The 23,718-nt window shown below is 41.3% G+C and overlaps 1 protein-coding gene across 1 annotated transcript in view; it reads right to left on the bottom strand.

Annotated features, from left to right (window-relative positions):
- Nucleotides 1-23,718, bottom strand: part of SLC1A7 (solute carrier family 1 member 7) — a 57,494-nt gene that overhangs the window by 19,609 nt on the left and 14,167 nt on the right. The window contains exons 3-6 of the mRNA XM_009484463.1: nucleotides 19,753-19,968; nucleotides 6,601-6,643; nucleotides 5,485-5,704; nucleotides 1,464-1,563 (exon numbers count right to left, since the gene is read on the bottom strand). Of these exons, the coding sequence (XP_009482738.1) occupies nucleotides 1,464-1,563; nucleotides 5,485-5,704; nucleotides 6,601-6,643; nucleotides 19,753-19,968 (579 nt within the window). The remainder of the gene's footprint in view (nucleotides 1-1,463; nucleotides 1,564-5,484; nucleotides 5,705-6,600; nucleotides 6,644-19,752; nucleotides 19,969-23,718) is intronic.

Here is a 23,718-nt window from a genome sequence, read left to right as displayed (position 1 = left end):
GGGTTTTATCAGACTAAGCTCCTCTCTCTCACACTTGAGGAGTGTGCCCAAAGCACTGGGCTAAACACTCTTTTATGCTGGGTACTCCTCAGCACAGCTGAGGTTATGGTACTGGTCAGGAATGACTTTAAAATGTTTTGGTTCAGAAGGCACCTCTGAATTTTTAGCTTAAGGCAAGTAATTTCCTGGGGAAATGGAGAATGAATCCTAAGCTCTGCTTATGTGCTTCTGCTTGTGTGACTGTTCATGGATTTTAGTTGGATGCTGTTAAGTAAATGTTTATGTTGCCTTTGGAAGACATAGGAGAAATACAAATATGCATTCAACATGCTTTTGGACTGCCTGGGAGTTTGATTCAGGGCAGATAGATAGGCAGAAGAATAGTTAGTTTCTGAACCCCCTCTGGACTGGATGTGGGATAGGTGCTTTACCAAAAGTGTTGTGCTTCTGTGCATGGCTAGACACAAAGCCATGGGTGCCGAAAGAGCTTAAGACTAGAAAAAAAAAAGAAAGAAAATCTGGGGGTATCCAGCCATCTTCCACTGGCAGCTGTGCCATCTCCAGAGACTTGCCACTTCCCCCTCATCCTTCGAGAAATTACTACCCCCTTGGACCCATCTAACCAAGCGATCACTCCCTGACCCAGCTCACTCAGACTGGACCAGGTAGCTGGAAACAAAAGCTGAGTGCTGGTAGTGGGATCACCCCACATCAGGCTGAACCACATTGGGGGACCTTTGGAAGGGTGGGGAAGATGCTGCGCTGATAGTTTTTGTTGTTGGCAGTCACCTCCTCTTCCTCTGATCTTTGGGGCAGGTGGGTTGGCAGGTCTAGCTGGCTCTCAGTGTAATTTAGGATTATTCTGAAGGCTTTTCCTAAGTGACATGGCCTAGGATGGTTCATTGAGGGCTATTTTATTCACTTGGAGACATCCCGAGGGCCAAGCGCTCTGGGTACATCATCTCCACAGTGCAAAGGTAGCCAAGCTAGCAGCAACCACGCTAATGACAGTACAGTCACATCAGCACAAGAGCTCAGCCCTCTCCTGAGTAAGCTGAAGCCAGGCTAGTATTTCTAGTTGAGCAGTACTGTAACAGGTGGAAGTATCAGCTCGAGGATCTCATCATGCTCCTCCCTTGTGTGGGCTGGATGTATTATAATCCCTTTTGGCCTGTCTGAAGATTGGCAGTGCTCCTAGTGCATACAGCACACATCCACCCAGATATACCATGTTTTGGGAGTAATATATAGGGTGCCTCTGTCAAAATGGCAGTACAAGCCAGGGACGGGATGTGTGTATATGTGTCTTCCTTCAAATGCTGAGGCCCCACAAAGCTAAGGATTGCTCACCCTCATTTATTTCCCTGGAAATAAGTTTATGACATTTCTGTGCATCCTCTTCTGTTGAAATCTTCTTACTCTTTTAAAAAAATACTCATTTTCTTACTAAAACAGTTACTTACCAAACAGCAACTGCCACTATCTTCATGACAGATTCATTTAAACACTGGCAAAAGCTGACCAAAGGAACGCCACTGTTCCCCATTCTTCCCAACATTATACCTGCAAACAAAGGCATTCCGGTTCAATTTCTCAGATGCCTTCATGCAAATCCCCAGTGCTTTCCCTCCCTGCTGTAATTCAAAGTGAACCAAGTGGGAGATGACTGGATGAATATAGATCTTTGTGGTCTAGAAACAGACATGGTATCTGAAAATCTCACCTTACACAAACACAACAAGAGCGTGAGGGAGGCAGGCCACAGCCGCCTTCTTTGGCTCCATACAGGGCTCTCTCCCCTGTCTGGGTGGTTTTTCATTTGCAGCTCCCTGAAACTCTCCCTGTGGAGGTACTTTTGTGCTGTAGATTTAGTCCTCCTGGTAGCAAGCTGGTTTCCTTAACTATCTTTCATAGAGCCCTGAGAAGGATTTACCGGCTCTGAGGGATCCATGGAAGACAAACTTAAAAACATTTTTCTAATGAAGGAAGCTATCTCTGCCTGCAGTCTGCCTTACTGCTGTGCACTGCATAGAACTGGGCAGCATCCATGAGACACTCATGGGGCAAAGCCAGTATTGAGGTTTGTTCTGGCAATAGGGAGTTAATATGGGGGGGGTCTCCATCCTATTTTTAGTAGATATCTGTCTACATAATAACAACCAACCCTCATAATCAGTCAGGCTTTACAAACTTGGGGGAGATAAGGAAATGCACATTCATGTGAAGAAAAGCCAAATTGCTATACAGACTAAGCAGCAAAGAAGAAAGAAAACCCATTTATGTGCACCCAGTGCTCAGAAAGGAAAAGAATACAGCTCTGGGATGTGTCATCTAGCCGTATATTCTCCAGACAGTGTTAGTTTCCAATAATGCATATAAATAGACATCATTTTCCTATTTTATTAATTTTCTGCCATCACTCCCTGAAGGGATTATAAGTGATTTAGACTAAAGAAGAATAGATTTAGACTAGACATAAGAAAGAAATTTTTTACAATGAGGGTGGTCAAGCACTGGAACAGGTTGCCCAGAGAGGTGGTAGAGGCCCCATCCCTGGCAACATTCCAGGTCAGGTTGGATGGGGCTCTGAGCAACCTGATCTGGTTAAAGCTGTCCCTGCTCACTGCAGGGGGGCTGGGCTAGATGACCTCTAAAGGTCCCTTCCAACCCAAAGCATTCTATGATTCTGTGATTCTATGATTCTATGATTCTATGATTGAGTCAATTGCTCAAGGAAGCACTTCAAAAGCTAGCTGCACCAAGTGAGACTGCCTTTGAAGGGAGTTTCATGAGGAAGCAGGGGCCTATGAGTGGGGTGCGTGCTGCCACTGGCTCTGGATATGCAGTGTCCTTGCTTTGAGCAGGAGCCCAGGCTCTATCCCTCAGCGCCCACATCTGCACTTGCGAGCCAGGTCTCAGGGAGCATCGCTTCCAGGACAATCCCCTCCTGAGGCAGGGAGGGAGGCTCTCAGCTGTTTTATCTAGGGATTTCACAATAACAGTGCATTCAAGATGTGGGTTTATAAGCCTGTTAATATTCAGCTACGCTGTAACTTTTAGGCCAGAAAACAACACTCTTTTATTAAGCATGTTGCTCATCTTTGGTAACAGGACCTTAAATATAGTCCAGCTTTTGTAGCCTGCTTGGTGGCAGTTTTACAAGAGTCTTAACTTCTAATTCTGTATAATGCAAAAAAGAAGGAACACTCTCTCTTTTATTTTACAGGAATAACTGAAATTTGCCTCTTAAAACACTGTCCTACCTAAGCATGTGGCTATTGGTGGGGACAGACAGGGGAGCGAGCAGGACTGGGGCCTCCTGTCTGCAGCCCTAGTGTAGCAAGTGCCATTTCAGTGCAAACATTTTCCTTGTAGTGAATAAATAATGTGTGCTCCTCCAAGAAAAAAAGATCAGATGTCTCATGTCTTAGGCACTTGTCATAATCTCTGACAGAAATTCCTGCACACTGTGTGAGAAGAGGTAGTATAGCTAATCACAGCTGAGCCCAGCATCAAGGCAGTAATAAGAACTCATACCCACCCTAATGCTGTTTTTCTATGCCAAAGTGGTGTAAAAAGACCTTTGTGCAAATAAGACTCAGCCAAAGTGAGCAAAACTGTTACCAAGCACCAAGGCCTGTATACGTTCTTCTGCAATAAATAAAAACTTTGGAAGGATGCTCTTCTTTCATAGAGATTCAAGCCATATGTCTCCTGTTTCATTGCCTTCATTTTTTGGGGGGTGCAGAAAGCTGAAGACAGTGATAAATGCTTGGCTACATCCTTTGTTCAAAATGACAATCTGAAATAGTCACTGATAGATGACAAGTTTTGAGGGTTTAGTGTCTCAGGTTTGTTCATGGCTGATACAGTCACAGGTGACCCAGCAGTACATTTTCTTTATGTCAGCCAGGAAGAAACCAGCTCTCAGCTTCCATCTCTTGAGGCCCAGGCCAGCAAGACTTAGGGGCATGGTAAAAGTAATACATTCAGTTCTGGGAACACAATGACTGACCTTCTGTGCCCAGAAGTATAAAATTGCCCTTGATCCTAATAAGCACATGTAATTCATTCATTCATATCCAATACTTTTTGACTGGAATAGTGTTTGCTGGGACATTGTACCTTAGGAGTGGACTATAAAATATTACAAACTGGGGGGCAGCTAGTTTCCAGCACTGTTGCATATGGAATACCACACACTGGAGAAACCAAAAAAAAGAGACAAATCTGCTAATTCCAGGCTTGATTTTTGACCCCTTGTGCTGGTATGAACCATAATACAATAAATACAGTCAAAGACGTTTCATGGAACTACCTCTGCTGACCAGATTAACTTCCAAGAATAAATTTAGATAAGGAAAATTTGATCAGCATTTTCTTGTAAAAATCATCAGAACTTTATGATTATCTAGGGCATGTTTGTTTAAATTCCCTCTTCCAAATCCACAAACATAATATAACACACATGGCACCAATGAGTTCCTTCAGCAAGTTAAACTGAATAAATTAGCCAGACAGAAGCTCTTAGAGTCCATTGTGATAAGCTGCTAGATGGTATATAACAATTAGCATTGCAGGATGGCAACAATGAAATCAAGAAGTTTCAATCAAAAAGCAGATCCACAGATTTAAAACTGATAAATCAATATACCTTTGTAGCTCACTTATTTGAGATATCACTGAGGCTCGTTATCAGAGTTGGGTTCTTACAGTGACAGTTATATTTTAAACTAATCATGTGGTAAAATGTGACCAAGAATGGGTAAGGACAACAGACAGGGCAGGTTACAGGGCTAAAGCAATTTTCTGCCTGGTGAGGGGAACTTTAGCCAAGGAGTTGGTCTGGGAGCAGGTTTTGCTTGGACTGCCAGCTGCAGGGGTGAAATGTCCAGCCACGAGAGCAGGGAGGTGTCTCAGCCTGATGCCCCCTGAAACAAGAGCAGTGCAGAAAGTTCTTTATTCCTTTAATACAACACGTGGAGCTCTGGGCAATAGAAGTGTACTAACTTCTTGGGCTTTGGAAAGAAAGTCTGCTACGGACTTGTTTATTTCAGAATTTCTTGAAACTTTGTCTGGGATTTTTGCTACTCTCCAAGGAGTGAAACAGAATATTGGCAGAGCGCCATGGGTCTGACCTGGTACAGTAATTCCTACCTCCTCTGAGCACACTGTATCAGTGTTTCTTACAGTCAGGAAAAAATGGTTCATAAATAAAAGCTCAAAATAATCCAGAAGAAAGTAAAACAAAAAGAATGTAAGTGCATGCACAGAAAACAGAACTACATGGACAAAAGTATTTTGAAGATTTATCTTTGAAAGGTTGGGAGAACAGCTCTGTAAGAGTCTTGCCTTTTTCCCCACAAAATTTAGATAGAAGCAGTTAAAAAAGGTGAATCAAGAAACCAAACAACCCAACCCCTATCTTTTTCTCTTAAACGGATATATTTGGTTTATTACAAACCAAACATGTCTGAAACGTACCCATTGTGGCAGAGAATATCACAATCCCTAGCACATTCATGCCGTCACTAGCGCCTGGTTCTGACTTGTAAATCACTTCAGGAGGGGGAGTGATATCCAAGGCAAAATTCTGGACATTGGATCCATTCTCATCCTGGACTCCATATATTATAATGCGACGAGTCGTGCTTTCAGATGATGCTTTGTTAGATTTAATGATGGGAATACTCTTAGTGCGATACTGAAAGAAAACAAAATAGTTTTTATTATAATATCCCAGCAGGAATTAATAGTTTAATGAGACCTTCTAAGTGCTCTGTTTCAACAAGGCTGCATGTTAAAGGGACAAGCATGAAAAGAAGAATGACAGCTCCTGTCCCTATGCTGCTAAAATCTGTAAAAACAGTTTAATTTTTGGAAAAGCATAGCAAAATCAGTTTCCTATAATCAGACTCTTGTGCAGCAAACACATCATCACCTCATAGAGCTACTTTCCTAAAAGACATAATCAGGAATGACTCCCTAGAGGTTCTGAGTGCCTTCTCTTTGTCTCACCAGAGGTAAGGTTCCCATGAAATATTCCCCCAGGTGAAATAACATAGCCATGCCTCTTGCTCACTCAGAACTTTTAGATGAGGTTTTCTGGCCAAATTCCAATCTGAGTAATTAGATTCTTCCCAAATACATTATTTTGTTGCTTTAATTTGACATAGTATTCTGTTCTTCCTTCGTGGGGTGTTACTGTGTGCTCTTAAAGAGATTCTAGCTACTCTGTGATTGGAGTCCCGTGGTAAGAGAAACTATGCTCTAGGCGTACTGGCATAAATTGTTCTGCTTCCCCACAGCACCTTTCTCAGGGTTCTCAAAGATCTGGCCTCAGGTGAAGATGGAGCTGACATAGTTGTGCATGTCTATTCTCTAGTCACACTGTGTATTTTATGCTTGTTTGTTTTGCCTTCAGATACCAAGGCTGCTGATGCTAATGAAAGGGTCTCATTAATTCCTAAATGCTGAAGGTACTAACAGTATCTGAAGTAATATGCAATGTCTTTATCTGGCTTCTGTTTTACAAAGATACATGTTTTGCGTGATGCTGGCTCATCTCCCATCAGTGGTAAAAGGAATATAGCCACTTACCTGCTTGAATGTGGCCTCAACAAGATTGGCTGGAAACATGTTCCTAAAAATGAACAAATAAAATAATAATTTCTATGGAACTGGAAACAACTTCTGTTTACTGTGTCTTGGGTCTCCCATGATAAATTAGTTATCTGCCCTCCTAGAGGGCAAGGGCTGGATGGGTGCAGAAGACTGCCACTCTCTCGCACTCATGCCATACAGCTGTACCTGACTGAGCAAGGCTCAACAGAGAGACAGTTCCTCAGAATTAAAGTTTTGGATCTTGCTTCTGAATACCTGGAGTGAGACCCAGGAGCTGTAGTTTCAGTTTCTGGCTCTGCCACAGTCTCCCTGTTGTAACTGGGGAGAAGAATATTCCTTTGTTGCATATTTTGTCTTCCCTACTTAGATAATGAGCTGCTCAAGACAGAGTCAGTGTTCAGGGATGTACTCCTGAGACCCCTGGGTGCTGTAATCTACTTTTCTAAGTACTCCTGTGAGATGACTCATAAGCTGTAGTGCCTCCTGATACACTTTCATCACTAAAATTACAAGTGATGTAGACTTTGCAGTGGCTTGGTCAAGAACAGTTTTCTTTTCAAAAAGAGGATCTCATTCCTGATTAAAAGAATTGAGATTACAGCTGTACAGTCCCTGCTAAATTTTATTTTAATATAGTTCTGAGACTTCAGAACAAGCGTCTGAAGTGAGGCCAACAGCTTCATCTTTGCTCACAGCTGAGCTACAAAGGAAGACAATGACCATACTCTGTGAGACCTGCAGTGAGACCAATAGATTTTTCATTCCAAAAGGGACTCTTGTTGCCATCTTTTCTGACTTTCTGTGTACCTCAGTCCATAATATTTCACCCAATAATATCTGGACCTAATTTATAACTTCAGTTTGCTAGATTACTCCTTTGCAGAAAGACAATCCTAATTTGAAATGGAGAGCACACCCTCTACAGGCTTCAAAGAGGAATCATAGTAGTTGGGAAAAAAAGCTAAAAAGTTATATATTTCCATGCGGCATTTGGGAATCAAGATTTGTGTGGTGATTCTAATAGGATCATTTTCAGAACTGATTTATTTTCAGCTCAAAGCTTCTGAACCTAGAGGCAGAAGAGAGTGACAGCCTATGACCCAATTATATACTTTCATATACATATATTTATGCAAGGAGGAACCTGAATTCTCTAACCAAAAGATTTTTTATTCAAAGTCCTGCTCAAGCTCCGAGACAGGACGACACCTAAGTATATGTGAAAAGCCCATTCTCATTCCAAAGAGCATCGCTATATGTATGAACAGTTAAATGTATACTGAACTGAGACATTTTCCAGACCTGCTTTCCTCTTTGCAGGAGCAGCATATGCCTGCTGCTAATGGAGTCGCAGCAAGAGCATGCTGTGCAGCACTGCCTTTAGTAAAACCAATTGTATTGCTATTTTAAGTGATGATAATGTGACGTTATAGTTGCACTTAAAATTATGAAGTAGAATCTGTTTCAGTAGCATCAGGCACTGAGAGCAATTGCAACAAAGAGAATTAATTATCATTTTCAGGGTAAAGCAGAGGGAGAAGAGTTTTAATTAAAGGGTAGTAGTACTGTCTAATGATTGAAACAGAAGATTGACAATGAGGGGGTTTTGTTGGACTGCTGTGTGAGAACAGACAAGCCACATAAAGGTGATGATTGGTCATTTTGGTAAGGCTGTTGCTTTAGGGCAAACTAGTGTTACACAGACAAGTTACTACCAGGCAAGATACGAGGTTGACGTGCAGCACTTTAGTTACTCTTCTTGAACTGTTCTGTCCTTTCCTCACCTCAGTGCAGGTGAGACAGTTCAGTTTACTTACCCCTTGCAGCCTGATCTGCTACCTGGCATTCCCTGTGGGATAACAGCATACACTAGCTGTGCTGTACACTGCAACATCTCCTTCTGTTTTACCAATTGTTCTTAAAAGCCCCAGGTATGATGATGGCTGTGTGCTGTGGGGATGTGAGAGCAGACGACAGCAGCTTTGGCCATATAAGGAAATTATCATGTTAGCAAGGTTTAGTTAAATTAACGCGGTCCCTTTGTACACACTTTCATTTAATTGGAGTGATTTAGCTTAAGACACTTAAGACACTGTGTAGTGATGTGCTCAGTGATGAGCAACACTCACTACACCATTGTAAGCAGTGCTGTGCGTTCGAGTGCTGTGCTGCCATCAACAGAGCTTTCACCCTGGTAACAACAGTGCAAAACACTGGGTTATCTCTGCAAATCATCCATAAAGCTGATGATTCTCTGATTCAAATGTCAAATCCGTAGCCAAAGCAAGACACAGACAACAGCCAGCTGTGCATCACTTTCCTATCAGATGCAGACCCAACTTTCTGCCTGAGCCCTGGGGGCTTGGCTGACACAGGGGACTAGCTGAAGAACAGCTGGATGGAGCTGGACCTGGGAAAGATGGAGAGGATGTTTATAGGAGGGGGAAGCACTGGAGAGAAAAGATGGTTACTGCCTTATTATGCCTCATAAGGGAATTCTGCTTCCAGATTGTTAAAGGCTTCATTAATATTAATTGTCTTTGTTTGTGATTTGAGATGATGAGATGAAAGGTGCTACATGAGTGCGCAGTGTTAGTGAGATGATTGTGCTCTGACTTGTTGAATGAATGTCAATTATTCTGAAAGCACAGATCCACGCTGAGGATTCCTGTACAGCTCTGAATATGAATGTCACGTATGAGCCGTAGCTTTACAAAGAAATATGAATTTAATTGCTGATGATTTCCACTTTCTCCCTTAGTTTTATAGTCCTAATTAGTAGAATTAAGAACAAATTAAGACTGCTTGAGAAAAGACATATCATATGGTTAGTAGCTAGATTAAATGTTAGACAAATTTGCAGAGGATTAAAACATTTTGTTTCTTTATCATTCTTTATCCTGCAGGAATTACAACTACCCACTTAATACTGGATGCTGGAATTCTCCCAATGTTTTTTAATATATTATGCACTGTGATCCAGTCTTTGAGACTAGCCTTACTAAAGTTATACAATTTATCTAGTGAAGGGCTGACCTGAATGTATTTGCCAGAGCTTTGGCTTATTTTTATTTTAAGCTGGTTTACTTGGATTGAAAAAATCCAGTATTAGCCAAAATTTAGTTTTGTTAATTAAAAACATTCAAGAGAGCAATTCATGGATGAGAACTCTAATGGACTAAAAACAAATAATGAGAAGAAAGTATCAAACTGTCACCTAGAGCTGGGAGATGACTGGGAGTGTTTGTTGGCTTAGTCAGGCCTCTTCAGAAACACTTGAGAAATTCTCACTTTAGGGGTACATTTTGCTTCATGTTGATATTTCCAGCAATAAGCTGGATGTTCAGCAGGCATCTCCCGGGAATGCTTCCACTGGGAGTGGGGGATTTGACTTTTTACCATGGAACTGGGATGAGGAGGGCTGACGGGATCCTCACCACTGCCAGCCAGCCCCGCTGCCTTGGGGCAGACCTCCTGTGGGTTTCCATCCCACCAAACCTGAGCACTGGGGAATGCTAGCTGGGGTGGGAGCTTCAGTCTAGCACAAAATCCAGACACTTGCATTTGCTCAAACATATTACAAAATTAATGGCAGGGTGTTGCAGCCTGTCGATCTCTCCTTGTGCTGCCCACCTATCTTCCAGGCATCCACCTGCAATCAGATGGGCCCCTGCAGATCTCTTATTAGCTCTACTGCAATTCTGGACAAGATAAAGATCTACCTACATGGATCTGGTGTCAGCATCATAAAGTGAGGCTGCCTCTCTACCCAGAACAGGCACTGTGTTTATCACTGACATATATAAGACACTGTCAGCGCCTATGAAGTAATACTTCAAGCTGAGCTACTCATTGCTGTCACCACTTATAAATGCTGTTGTGTTTATTCAGTTAAGAGAGCTAAGCAGATAAAATATTTCTAAATTTCCAGCATTACTTTCCGATTGCTTACAAGATACAGGACACAAAATAATAGTGCAGGAAACTTAAATTGATCTGGGATTCATTTCTCTAGTACAAGCAACGTTGTCTCTAACCTCAGTGGCACAATTCAGCATTCCTGGCAAAAATAATGTCACATAATAATAGGGAAATAAATACAGTGAATAATGTTGAGTGAGGCTGGTGTGGAACGTAGATAAATTTAGGTCTAAGACAAGGATATGACTGTAAAACAGAAACTGAGACATATGGTTTCTGGTTACATAAAAAATTAAGAGCTAAATACTGTCTGCCCTGAGGAAGAATATTTCCCAGAGCATCTTCTGCTTCAGGAATTCTGCCAGACAGAGCAAGAGTGTTCAACACAGGATAAAAGAGTGAATGTGCATGAAACTTCAATATCAGCTCAGTGAACCTTCTACAGACCGGGAGCTCTTGAGCCACAGCTGGCAATGCATGCCTGGCCTGCATTTGCTATGATAGCAGCATGTATGCACCAGTGACCTATTAAAACATTCTTTGACTACATCTTGCTGTGATGCACAGGCTGGTTCATTCTACTGGCAAATTTTGGAGTCCTTCCCTAATTCTGTATGGGATAAGAGGATTCAGACATAAAGATGTACTGAATTAGAAATGTGTATATATGACTAAGGCAACGTGTTCTGCAATTTGATAGCCATGGAATTTGAAGAAAATCCTGAAGACTTGTATCAAGTAGAGACAGCACCTGGTCTAAGGAGAAACTCTGAGGGTTGTCGTGGTTTAGCCCCAGCCAGCAACTAAGCACCACGCAGCCGCTCGCTCACTCCCCCTACCCCGATGGGATGGGGGAGAGAATCAGAGGAGTAAGAGTGAGAAACACTCCTGGGTTGAGATAAGAACAGTTTAATAATTGAAATAAAGTAAAATAGTAATGATGCTAATAACAATATAATAATGATAAAAAAAAAATAATAATATACAAGCAAAGGATGCACAATGCAATTGCTCACCACCCACCAAACGATACCCAGACAGTTCCCGAGCAGCGATTGCAGCTCCCTGGCCAACCCCCTCCAGTTTATATACTGAGCATGATGTCATATGGTATGGAATAGCCCTTTGGTCAGTTTGGATCAACTATTCTGGCTGTGCCCCCTCCCAGTTTCTTGTGTACCTGGCAGAGCATGGGAAGCTGAAAAGTCCTTGACTAGCATAAGCAGTACTTAGCAACAAGTAAAATGTCAGTGTGTTATCAGCATTCTTCTCCTACTAAATCCAAAACACAGCACTATGCCTGCTACTAGGAAGAAAATTAACTCTATCCCAGCTGAAACCAGGACAGGGTGCAACTTCTCATATACACATAGGACCCCTTAGCACCTTACCACTGCCAAAAGTGGGAGGTCCTCTTTCCTTCTTCATTGTCTCCCAGCAATTAACCTACCAATTAACACTATTTACTCGGTTTTGCTCCCCTGGTATTCCACTGCTTTAGGAAGCTGAATTGTGTTAGGAAGCCATTTTTCAGCTCAGGCTGTGCCTTGGCACTGCCCCCAGGACATGGGAGCCCTCTTGCTCTCTTCAGAAGGTTGCTGACTCTGAGATCTACAGTAGTGATGCAAATACCAGCACTGTTAAACCGTTTTACTGCTCATGCTGTTAGCTGAATTGTCCACAGAACATGAGCCTACAGCTACTGGGATAGCCAGTTTGATGGCTATCTATTAGATATAATAGGCCAAATTCTGGTTGCAGTTATACTACAGAATATCTGAAATACTCATTCTAAGTCCTGACTACAACATCTGTTAACTCAAAGCATTCAGCTTTTGCAGATCTTTTTAATAAGAAATTAGGCCAGCTGCTCTAGCGTAAGAGCAGCCACAGGTACAGCAGATGTTGTTTCCTTGATTCAGAACACCCATTGCTTCTGGGGCAGTCTGTGCTCTGCAGCAGTAATCTGGTTTTGCTCTCAGACTTTGATGTTATCAGTACCTAATCCCTGCCACACCAGACAGTCTTTGGCTGCAGTCTCCCATGCTGTGGAACTGAAGACACCAGACCGGGTTTTTGCTACATACACGTCCTTGTAATATTTTATTGGCCTATATTTGCACTGGGCATAAAACAGCTTTGGACACTCTGCTCTCAGATTTGAACTAGCATAGCTGAGCTTGAAAGAACATTGTTTTAAGACTCTGTATTTGATAGTATTCTAATACTTCAGTGTTTGAGATCTTACCCTGTCACTAGATACAGCAAGGTTACAGAGAGAGTAAAAATAAAGTCTGAATAGCTTGACGTGACAACTGTAGTTTCCAGGTTTTACAGCTGTGCACAAGAATGAACAGCACTGTGGCTCCTATTTACTATAGGCTGAGGTCTTTTGCAGCGACATTATCTTAATCTCAAAAATTCGTTTGCTTTTGCTATCCTCTGCATGATTTCATCATCAGCTGTGTAGACTCTTGACTACTGTTACTGTACCACAAGAGCCACAAATCCTGTCCTTAGTCATATGGGTATACATCTGAAATACCTTCCTGCTGGTGTCAGTGGGCTCCATCAGGGTTTGCACTCCTGAAGTCAAGGGCAAAATTGAATTCAGCAAGACTGAACAGATGACCTGTCTCAGGGGCCATGGGAGGATGCATCTTGCACATCAGTAGGCACCTTCTGTGCCCCATGTCATTTCTCAGTATCAATCTTACTACTTCCTGCTAAAAAGACCAAAGAAGGCTTTTGCAGAATTAATGAGGCATTTAAATCCTCATTATTGTGATAAAAGATATTAATAGAATGCAAAAATCACTATCCGGGTCTAAGCCATTTTGTCTTGCTCACCTTTTTTGCAGATCAGAGCAGAACTCATATTGTGGAATCATTTTGCCAAACACGTGGACTTTTTATCTGTCCTGAGGGTGACACCGTTGCATGGCCTTTCAGTTCCAGTAAGGGATCTGGAGGGTGAATCTCTTTACCCTGCTTGTTCTGAAAGTAAAGGTCCTGACACAGCCCCAGCGGGGCTATGGCTTTCTGAGAAAATCATTCTTTGGAGTGGAAGCACAAGTACATGACATCTTTAGGAATCCTGAAAAGGCCAAATCGTATCAAAAGTAACATGACAGGCCCAACACATTTCCACTATGGTTCCAGCAAGGCAAAGTTATTTCATACAAAGTGTACGCTGGAACATGTCCAGGCCAATTGTCAGGAGGATGGACGATTTATTTCCCTTTAGGGCTGAAGCTTTCCTAATGCAGTTTTAACTCCTGGCCCCCATGCACCGCCCCCCTGTGACTAAGGCCTCCTGACCAGACAGCAGAAACTGCTTCGTAGTCCATCTCCTTGGTGTTGTTTTCATCGTGGAATTATCTTTTTTCCATGTTGGTTTCCTTTTGTGCCAAACAGGAACCACACATTTAGGGGCTTCAGAGTGCTTTGTAAATACTTGAGGTTTGGGCTTCTGTGCAGTTTGAACTGCTTGAAAATTAACCAGAAGCGAACATCTGGTCACATATAGTGCAGAACAGTGCTGGCACGAGGCTGTTTTTGTGAGATAAAAGAAATCTGGCAATCTGAAATGAGTAGAAAATGGTAGTTTGCCATAGGGGACAGATAAATATTTCTATCATAGTACATAGTGGCTTTTGGCAAAAGATACATGAATGTAGGGCAAAGTTATTAAAAATGTTCTTTCATAGTTTAAACCCTGGATCATTTAATACACTATTAAATATATTACTGCATGTATATACAATGCAGTCTTCAGCTGTAAACTTTTTTTAAGCATGATTTCTCGTTCTGCACAGCCTGGACTTTTTCCAAACTACAACAGATACTGGGTTTCTCCTGCCCTATTTTCAAGAAACAGAATTTCTATAAAATAGAATATAGCCCTTAGCTTGAAAAGAGGGAAAGGAAATGATTTTAAAGAGTGCTCAGGATTCCCATGAAAACATAAATCCTCTACAGTGTTTATATCCTCTTCTAACTACTAATGGTATTAAAAAAAAACCTCTCTTGGTTAAGCCAGATTGAGTTTCCCGGTACCTGCTATTAAATTGGATGCAATCCCGAACATTCAGTGGTAAAATGCTCTGACTTAGCCTTCCAGTAAACTTCAGAAATGTACAAATTTGTGTGTCATGGGTTAAGGCATGATTTGATCCTGACTGTATTCACTCAATTGTTTTATCTGGAGCTTTTGCACTGAATAAGCTTGCGATGTCATGCTGTCTGGTTAGACTTGAGAAAGACTAAAAATGTATGCGAACCCTGCACTTGCTGGTGCCCAGATTTGCACACGGAGGCAGCCTTATATAAAACAGGAGGGTGAACCCCCAGTCTGGCTGGGATTTGTTTCCTCATGTGAATGTTTATGGTGTTTGCTTGTTTGTTTTTATCTCAGCAGCCAAATTTTGTTTCCCTTGGTGACAAATACAAGGAGTGTGATTTAAGTTGCAAAATCAAAGGTGTTTTGATAATGGCAACAGAATGCGGTGAAAATATTAACTGCTAATGTAAACAGTGTGGTCTTGAGTCATGTATCTTGTTTTACAAATGTTCATCCCCAAATCAGATGCATTTTCTATTCTGCTTGTCAGGTGAATGCATGTGGTATAATTAAACAAACCTAATATTTTAAGTTGAACACTATTCCTGTAAGTATGTCCCTTTTTGTCCTTTTGAATAAAACACTCGAAGTCTGAATTATTTTTAAAAATTGGTATCTTGCCTTTCTTCATTTCTTAACTCACAAAAGGCTACTAAAAATTCACTCTTTTATTTTTGGGGACATAGTACAGAGTTAATTTTGATAATTCACACACAAAAAAGAAGGTAAAGATATGTCTTGATTCATTGCTATTACTTCCATTGAGGTGCCCCAAAAGCCACATTCCTAGAATAAGACTCCTACTAGGTCTCGTATGAGCTGGGAATATTTCCTCTGGCACCACAGATTTTTCTGAACACTCCTCAGTGAGGTAATTTATTTTCTATATGTCTTGGTTCTCTAGCTGTAAGAAAGGAAAATGGTCCTTGCCTACCTCACAGAAATACTGCACATCATGAGAATAAATCCATTAAAATTCATAAAGCACCAGGTACTTTGGTGCATTAAAGAGAACAAGATGATCCTTAGCCTGAGGATTTATAGTTTTAAATATTGAAGAAAATACACTTTCATGAGCCTTGCAGTGCTTGCACCAGAAACTTTGAATATAATTAAGGCAGATTTATACACCTGTCTCCATGTAGTAATAAAGTGGCAGCTAAAGAGAGAAGCATCTTCAGAACAGCATCTCCTGCACAAGCTGCAGACTCACAGCTGCCTTCTGAATTATCTGTCCTTAGCCCGGATGCTGGCACACTGCTGATAGAGAGGGGCAAGTTATGCAAAGGGAGATTCCTGCACAGGTATGAAGGTGAACTACCTAGTAAAATGGGTATCTTCCACAGACAGCAGTTTGGTTTAAAGCTGGATCAGTTTAAAGCAAAAATTCAGACATTTAAGGCCAAAGCAGCAGTAAAGATTTTAGGTATAAAGACAAACTGAATGTTGAAAACACTTCTATTACATTGCAGTCAGTGGCCTCTCTGTCCAGACTGAAGTAGAGGCAGTTTCAGTAGAGGAAATCAGTAGAGGCAGATTCACATCCACAGCTCTTGTCCCCAATCTCTTGGGGTTTCCTTTAGAAAGGAAGTCTTTCAAGTACTGCTGTTTAGTGTGGCAAAAAATGATTGACTTGTAGATGCAATTTTTGAGGCATGAAATTCAGTATGTTGATGAGATTATGTATTTCCTGGTTGATGTGAGGTTTAGAGACATTTCAGAATTATGCAGTACAGTGTCAGTTATGTCCTAATCAAGTCATACACACTGCAGATTTTATTGCTTTTTTTTTTTACGTAACAAACAAACATACAGGGGAAGCACCATCTGCAAAATAATGCAGAATAATAATGTGATTATTGATTAATGTTGCAGGTGTTTAGGATGACCATCAGTTTCTGCAGTACTTCTTGGTTTCATTTATTGCTAAATCAGTACATTCTTTAATTTCTGATTAAAACCACTTCTACAAGCAAAATCCTCACCCAAAAATTCAAGAAATTCAATTTCTAGCAACATCCTCCCTGCCAAAAATTCCAGACCTGACAATGTCATACATCATGAGAAATAATAATATATTTCATCATTTCAAAGTGGCTTCAAATCTGAAATCAGTGAGGGTGAATACATGTATCACCATGCCAAGATTCATGCTTTTAAAATAAACCCCACAATTATGTCACATATATCATTTCTCCACTTGTACATTTAGCATTCTTCATTTGCAGAATACCAGATGTTTCCTGTGTAAACTTCTGTGCACATATGCAATTGATAAATTGAGAGGAAATTAATGAATTGAGAAGATAAGCCAATCTGGGTCGAAAAAGATGGTCTCCAGCTGTGAATGGAAGTGATTTATCATTGAGCTAAAGGATCAGCTTTTCTAGCTCAAACCAGCAGATACATCATTACATTTAATCCAGACTTCCACATAGATATTTAGGAGTTTTGCAGTTGACTTCAGCAGAGCCAGGATTTCACCCATACTGTTGGCCTAGGCTGAAAGCCCATTCCCCACAGTTGTGTTATTCTTATTTATTTATTTAGTAAATGTGGTTATTTCTGTAGTGGAGGAATAAAAACCATCAGTTTGTGCACTTGGGGTAGAAAGACTGCAGCTGTCACCACTGCTTAGCACAGGAAAAGGAGAGTGAGCTTTATTGTCTCTTTTTAAGCTTTGGTAGTGAGTGGCTCATTGGCCTATCATTGTTGACATCTGCCCAAACCAGTGAAGACTTTCAGGTTTCACAGACCAAAAGCACATGCCTGGTTGGAAACATGAATACCTGAAATATGCATGCAAACTATTACCATTTGCTCAGGTAAATGTTTGTAGGAAGTGAAATTATAGATGATATTTGCAAATGTTTAGATCAGGACATAGTATTTTACCTGCGATGAGGCTCAGCAGAATACAGTGTCCCCAAACCTCACCACTAAACCTGTAGTGCACAGGGACTAGCCAGACAGAGAGGAGGAGATGAGATCGTAACTCAGATCTCAGGTTCCAGTCATACAGACATTCAGTCATTTTATGCAAACATGATACTATAGAACTGAATTTAGATTTTGCATGTCCAAATTACTTTTCATCTGACACATCTCTTTTTTCACGGAAAGGGTAGTCAAGCATTGGAACAGGCTGCCCAGAGAGGTGGTGGAGTCACCATCCCTGGAAGAGTTCAAAAAACGGGTAGACGTGGCACTTTGGGACATAGTTTAGTGGGCATGGTGGTGTTGGGTTGACGGTTGGACTGATGATCTTAGAGATCCTTTCCAACCTTAATGATTCCTAGTTTTTACTTTCATTAAAAAATAATCCAGCCACCAAGCCAGGAAACATGAAATTACTTCTCTACCCTTAATTGGTTTAGTGGTGGACTTGGTAGTGTTAGGTTAATGGTTGGACTGGATGATCTTAAAGGTCTTTTCCAACCTAAATGATTCTATGATTCTATGATCTCCATGAACTAGTTTACTCTGGGTCTCAAAAAGCAATTGGGCTGGTGTGAGGAAGGGGATGGGAACCTGTGTCAAGGGAGACCCTTTCCAGAGACAGCTGTAAGGTCATTTTGGATGTAACATTGCACCATATGTCTCACTATGCCTTAACTTGTCCAAGACCAAGGCCTTAGAAACAGCTCAGCATGCCAGAAAGGGTTTCCAAACACTGCCCCTATAAGATAATCATTAAGGTTACAGTTTTCTTAAATTCCCTTTTACTTCTTGTGCTACTCTGTCATACTAAGGGATTCAAAGCTCCAGTAACTTGCTCAGTTCCTTCCTTCCTCTTGGTGTAGGAATTATAGTCCTTTATGCAACAGAAACAGAATAACGTGACTTAACATTATGTCACAAACACACACGCGTGAATTCCACTGCACATAAATCAAGGCAAAGTCACTGGGGAGATACAGACGCCATGAAGCGGGCATCTTCCCATTGCAGATGAAGATGGTGGGTTTGTGGAAAGCTACAAAAGAGAGTGCACTCAGCTGCTGCTCCATGACTAATATAATTTGGCCCATTCTCATTGATACAATAGAAAAACATGCGGGTTTCAGATGGCCTCGCAAAGTGCAACTTGGAGGAGACAAAAAAGATTTTTATAAGCTTTTCATCCCAGTTCCTTCTGATTTGAGATCCCAGTAACTCTAATTAAAGTACTTTGTGTGCTGACGCCCTGGCAGGGTCATGAATTGGGTTTTTGAAAGACAAACTGTGCAACATTTGTAATTTTAATAAGTCAAACTCCAAAGAGTATTCTTTGTGTTTCAGATACACACTGGGCCCAGGTGCCCCTGCCCAATATGGTATGAGATCACCAGCTTGAGAAACTACCAAACAAAGGCAAAACTTGGTCTTTCTGCATGAGCAAAATATATCTGAGGCACGTACTCTGTTCAGTCAGGAAACTAATCCCACTAGCACCTGAAATGTTGAGACAAAGAGGGATATTCAGGCAAGGCTATAAAAATGCCATCAGTGCTCTAATGCTGGTCTGAAAGAACAATCCTCCCTTCTGCCAAACAAAGTAAAACAAACAATAAAAAGCTACAAAACAGAACAAATAATGTGATAAAAATAAGGAATAAAAAGATCACAACAGTGGTCTAATTGTGTCATTCATCTGAGAGTTGCTATGAACAGTTGTAACAGCACTTTTAAGAATTATTTCCTGAAAAATGTAGATTTCAGCTCTTATATTTAAGGTTTTGCCTATTACAACTGTCTGTCCTTATTTAAATTAACATTACATTTTAATACTGTCTTGGCCTTAATAATAGATTTTATGATGAGCTCCACAGGCTACATGTGATTGTGTGGAGATAAAAAAAAAACCCTACCCCAGTGTTGTTAGTACTTCTGATACATTTGGTGGCCATTCGTTTAAATTGACTAGAAACAGCCAGTATAAACATCTGATCACTTGAAAATAATCTGAGATTTTCTTGATTCTTTTTCTTGATTTAAACAAAATGTTCATCCTTATGTTCAAAACTTATTCTTAGGCCACAGTTCCACAGGCAGTTATGTACAAAGTATTACCTTCAGAAAGCAGAAAGAATGAATGTAGTTACCGGATTAAGTCAAGCAGTGCATCTGCAGAGCTCATGATGGGCTTTCCTCCCTCTTCAGTGCTCTCCTTCTGTGCTGCTCCACCAGGATGGATAATGGAGACCATTATTATTCCCACAATCACAGCCACAAATGTTGTCCACAGGTAGTAAGTGACGGTTATAATACCTAGTCGACTGGAAGTCTTGGCATCCAGGGCTGCTAGCCCAGACATTAAGCTGTGGAAAGAAAACACAACACATAGGGTATCTTTTGCATAACATTAATGCAACTGAAAACCTAATTTCCTAATTATTGCAGTTTACCTGCTTCTCTCAGGATTGCTTAAACACTCTCTACCAGTGTTTTTAAAAGCTTGCCAGTAACACTAAAGCTGTAGCCTCTGTGTCCAAAGGGATGTTTCCTAATTGCCAGGTGAGATCCTGGTTACTTTGAAGGAACTTGCAAGCTCAGGCTGCACACATGGGGACTGAATCCCATCGACTGTTCCCTGAAGCTTGAGGGATGGTTTTACATAACCTACAGGTGTGATGGCTCGGTTCACAGGAGCAATGGCAATAATCAGTTATACAAACTTAGGTATGAAACTCTACACATAATTTTCCAGAATCATAGAATAATTCAGGTCGGAAGGGACCTCTGAAGGAAATCTGGTCAAGCCCCTTACCCCTTCCTGTGTGAAGCCAGACCACAGCTTCAAAATGAAAAACACTAAGGGGCAATTTTGTCATATAGTCCATTTTTTACCTAAAAGAATAACTTCTTTTCTTTCTAAACCAATACAAAGCACAATATATTTTTGCTTTACCAGGGGGCACATTGGGGAGTTCACTGTGATTCAGTGTGCCTCCAGCTGAAGTGGAGACAGTGTATGACGTGCAGAGGAAAATCCTTCATGGGCAGCTGTGGCTGCACAGTGGTGAGCAAAGAAAATGCTACAGTCGCTTCACCCTTTTCTTTCCCCTTTAGCTCCCTGCCCACCACTACCAGAGGACGACCAGTAGTCATTCTCTTGGTTTTATAGCTTGCCTCTGCCAAACTATACAACTCTCTGCCAAGTGCTTTAGCTCCTACTAACCCTCTTTTATAGGCAAATGAGACAAGGCACTGTTTGGTCCCTGAACTTGCTTCAGGCTGCTCTGACACAGACTCTGATGTTGTTTCCACGTGACCCAAGGCTGAGATTTGAGTTTCCAGTGACACCAGTGTTGCGTGAGGCTTCTGGCTTGTATCAGAAATAGTGTGGCCAGCAGGAGCAGGGAAGTGATCGTCCCCCTGTACTCGGCACTGGTGAGGCCGCACCTGGAACACTGTGCTCAGTTTTGGGCCCTTCACTACAAGAAATACATTGAGATGCTGGAGCATGCTGAAAGAAGAACAACAAAGCTGGTGAAGGGTCTAGAGCACAAGTCTCACTAGGAGTGGCTGAGGGAACTGGGGTTGTTTAGCCTGGAGAAGAGGAGGCTGGGGGGAGACCTTAGCACTCTCTACAACTACCTGAAAGGAGGTTGTAGTGAGGTGGGTGTTGGTCTCTTCTCCCAAGTAACAAGTGATAGGATGAGAGGAAATGGCCTCAAGTTGCGCCAGGGGAGGTTTAGATTGGATATGAGGAAAAATTTATTCACCAAAAGGGTTGTCAAGCATTGGAACAGGCTGCCCAGGGAAGTGTTGGAATCACCATCCCTCGAGGTATTTCAAAGACGTGTAGATGTGGTGCTTAGGGACATGGTTTAGTGGTGGACTTGGTAGTGTTAGGTTAATGGTTGGACTCGATGATCTTAAAGGTCCTTTCCAACCTAAGTAATTCTATCATTCTATGACTAATTCTCTGTAAACTCTTCAAAGCATACATCTCAGGAAAACTGCAGGTGAAATAGAATACCACATTTACTATTTGATGTGCCCCACTGTCTAGCTTTCTCATCAAAACAGAACTGTTATCAGGCCTTCCCTCATAAATAGTCATTTACTAAGCTGCACCTCCTTGAATGAGATCTTCTTGACCCCACTCTGCTGAGTGAGGTTGTCTAGAGCCAATGCTAAAGTGCAGCTTAACCTTTATAGTAGATTTAATGAAATCAGATGGGTGGGATTTAGTGCTCAGGTTCCTGCTATCCACTAGATTAATTAAGAAAATGTATTGCTTTTCTGAATTGCCAATCTCTTATCTAGCATGGGTTTTGTTAACACTGTAGGAGCAAAGGGAAACATTGGTTGCACTGTAATATAGATCATTTAGTAAATGAGCGTCTCAATAACACTCACTCTTGTAACCATTGTTCTTCCCTCTCTTTTATCATTGTGTTTAATAAAAATTCAACCTTTCTGTGTGTCTGTAAAGCACTGTGTACAACCACAGAACTACATATTAAAAAAATAGTAGCAGCAACGATACTTAGTTCCTTGGCATTTTGCTTGGATGGGTCCATACGGAAGAGTAAATATTCTAAAACATTTTTTTGATAAAACAGTTGAGCTAAATACATTTATCTCAAATTAATGTGTTCGTTTTCTGTAAAACAATCTCTATGTTGTTATTAGATTTCTAGGACTGAACTCTTCTCGCAGGCTGAGGTTTCACAGGCCATTGAGCCAGTTCAACAGCTCGTTGATGCCCAAAGGAGATACCCATACTGTACTAGACTTCAGCACTGTTCCTCCCCCCACCCTAACCTTCCCAGAAAAAAAAAAGGAAAAAGGAAAATCAGGTTGATTTTTAACCAGCGGGATGTTTTTCATGGTAATAATTTTCAGTGTTCTTTATAGATGTATTATGCAGGGAAACAGACACCAGTGGTATGAAGGCCTGACCGTTGACCAGCAGACCTGTAACTTGTAGGTAGGACACCATGCAGAGTGATTATTTGGAGAGGGCACTACTGAGGAGACAGACAGTACACTTCTCTTCCTGGCACAACCCTGAAGCCACTGTCAATGTGGTAAAGCCACACTATTTCTGTTGTCCTTGATGCCACTGCATGATGTTTGTTCTACAGAACAGTGGGGAGATGAACCCTGCACATAATGCTTGAACTGTCTTGATTGTTCACCTGAGAAGTATGTCCAGAAGTACTTAGGGACAAAAATCCTAATTAAAGATGTCCAGTGGTTCATGTGCCTTTGGGGGTGCTACCTCAGCCTCAAGACATTGAGATATTAGGATCCAGGGGGGATGTTGTGCAGCTAGAATCTAATCATACATTGGCTCTTAGGTGACAAATCCTGAGGGGGCTAATAATGAGATTGCTCTGTCTTGGGGATATTCATTAACAAGATCATCATCTGTAATGAGATTATCCTGTCACCAGATAAAGTCATGTTCAGTTCATGCTGTGATGAGAAAGTCCTCAAAAGTAATTAACTATGGAGGTGCAACAGGTGTGACAGAAGCATGAACAAAGGTCTGAGTTGAGACAATGCCCCGTGCTTTTCATGGCCTGCAATGCTCAGTTTTAAGAAGGGACCAGTGGGAGCAGTTCTCCAAAGGCTGTGGAGTAACACCGGTCATGTCATTTTAAGCAATTGCTCAGAATCATTTTCAGAAAGAAATGCCTGTAACTAGTATAGAGATAATAATCACTCATTAACTATTTTTCATTTGGCTTCATACGTTTGATGACAGAGGGAACAGGACAAGACAGAAGACAAAGATTAAGAGACATAATGATTATCACAGTTATTGCATGAAGTAAGTAATACATAGTTACATCACAGGAGTTCCGTTGATCTCTAGAGCTCTAACATTCACATAATGTAGCCAAAGAATGACAAGAAAAAGTACTTTTCTTATTTCCTAGGGAATACGGAAGTCAGGAGGAATAAGCTTCCAGATGGTTTAACTTAAGATCACTGTATCATGTTCAAGCTTTCACTTTAAATCTAATTTTCATCAGACGCTCTTGGCTACATAAAAACTCCCCCAGCAGTTTCCCAAGCTTCTTCTAAGACTGAACAAAGATGTTCCCATG

The sequence above is a fragment of the Pelecanus crispus genome, chromosome 5 (genome assembly GCF_030463565.1).
Source record: "Pelecanus crispus isolate bPelCri1 chromosome 5, bPelCri1.pri, whole genome shotgun sequence".
Classification (NCBI taxonomy): Eukaryota; Metazoa; Chordata; class Aves; order Pelecaniformes; family Pelecanidae; genus Pelecanus; species Pelecanus crispus.
The sequence above is the reverse complement of the archived record's forward strand: the minus strand, read 5'-3'. Positions and strand labels throughout refer to the sequence as shown.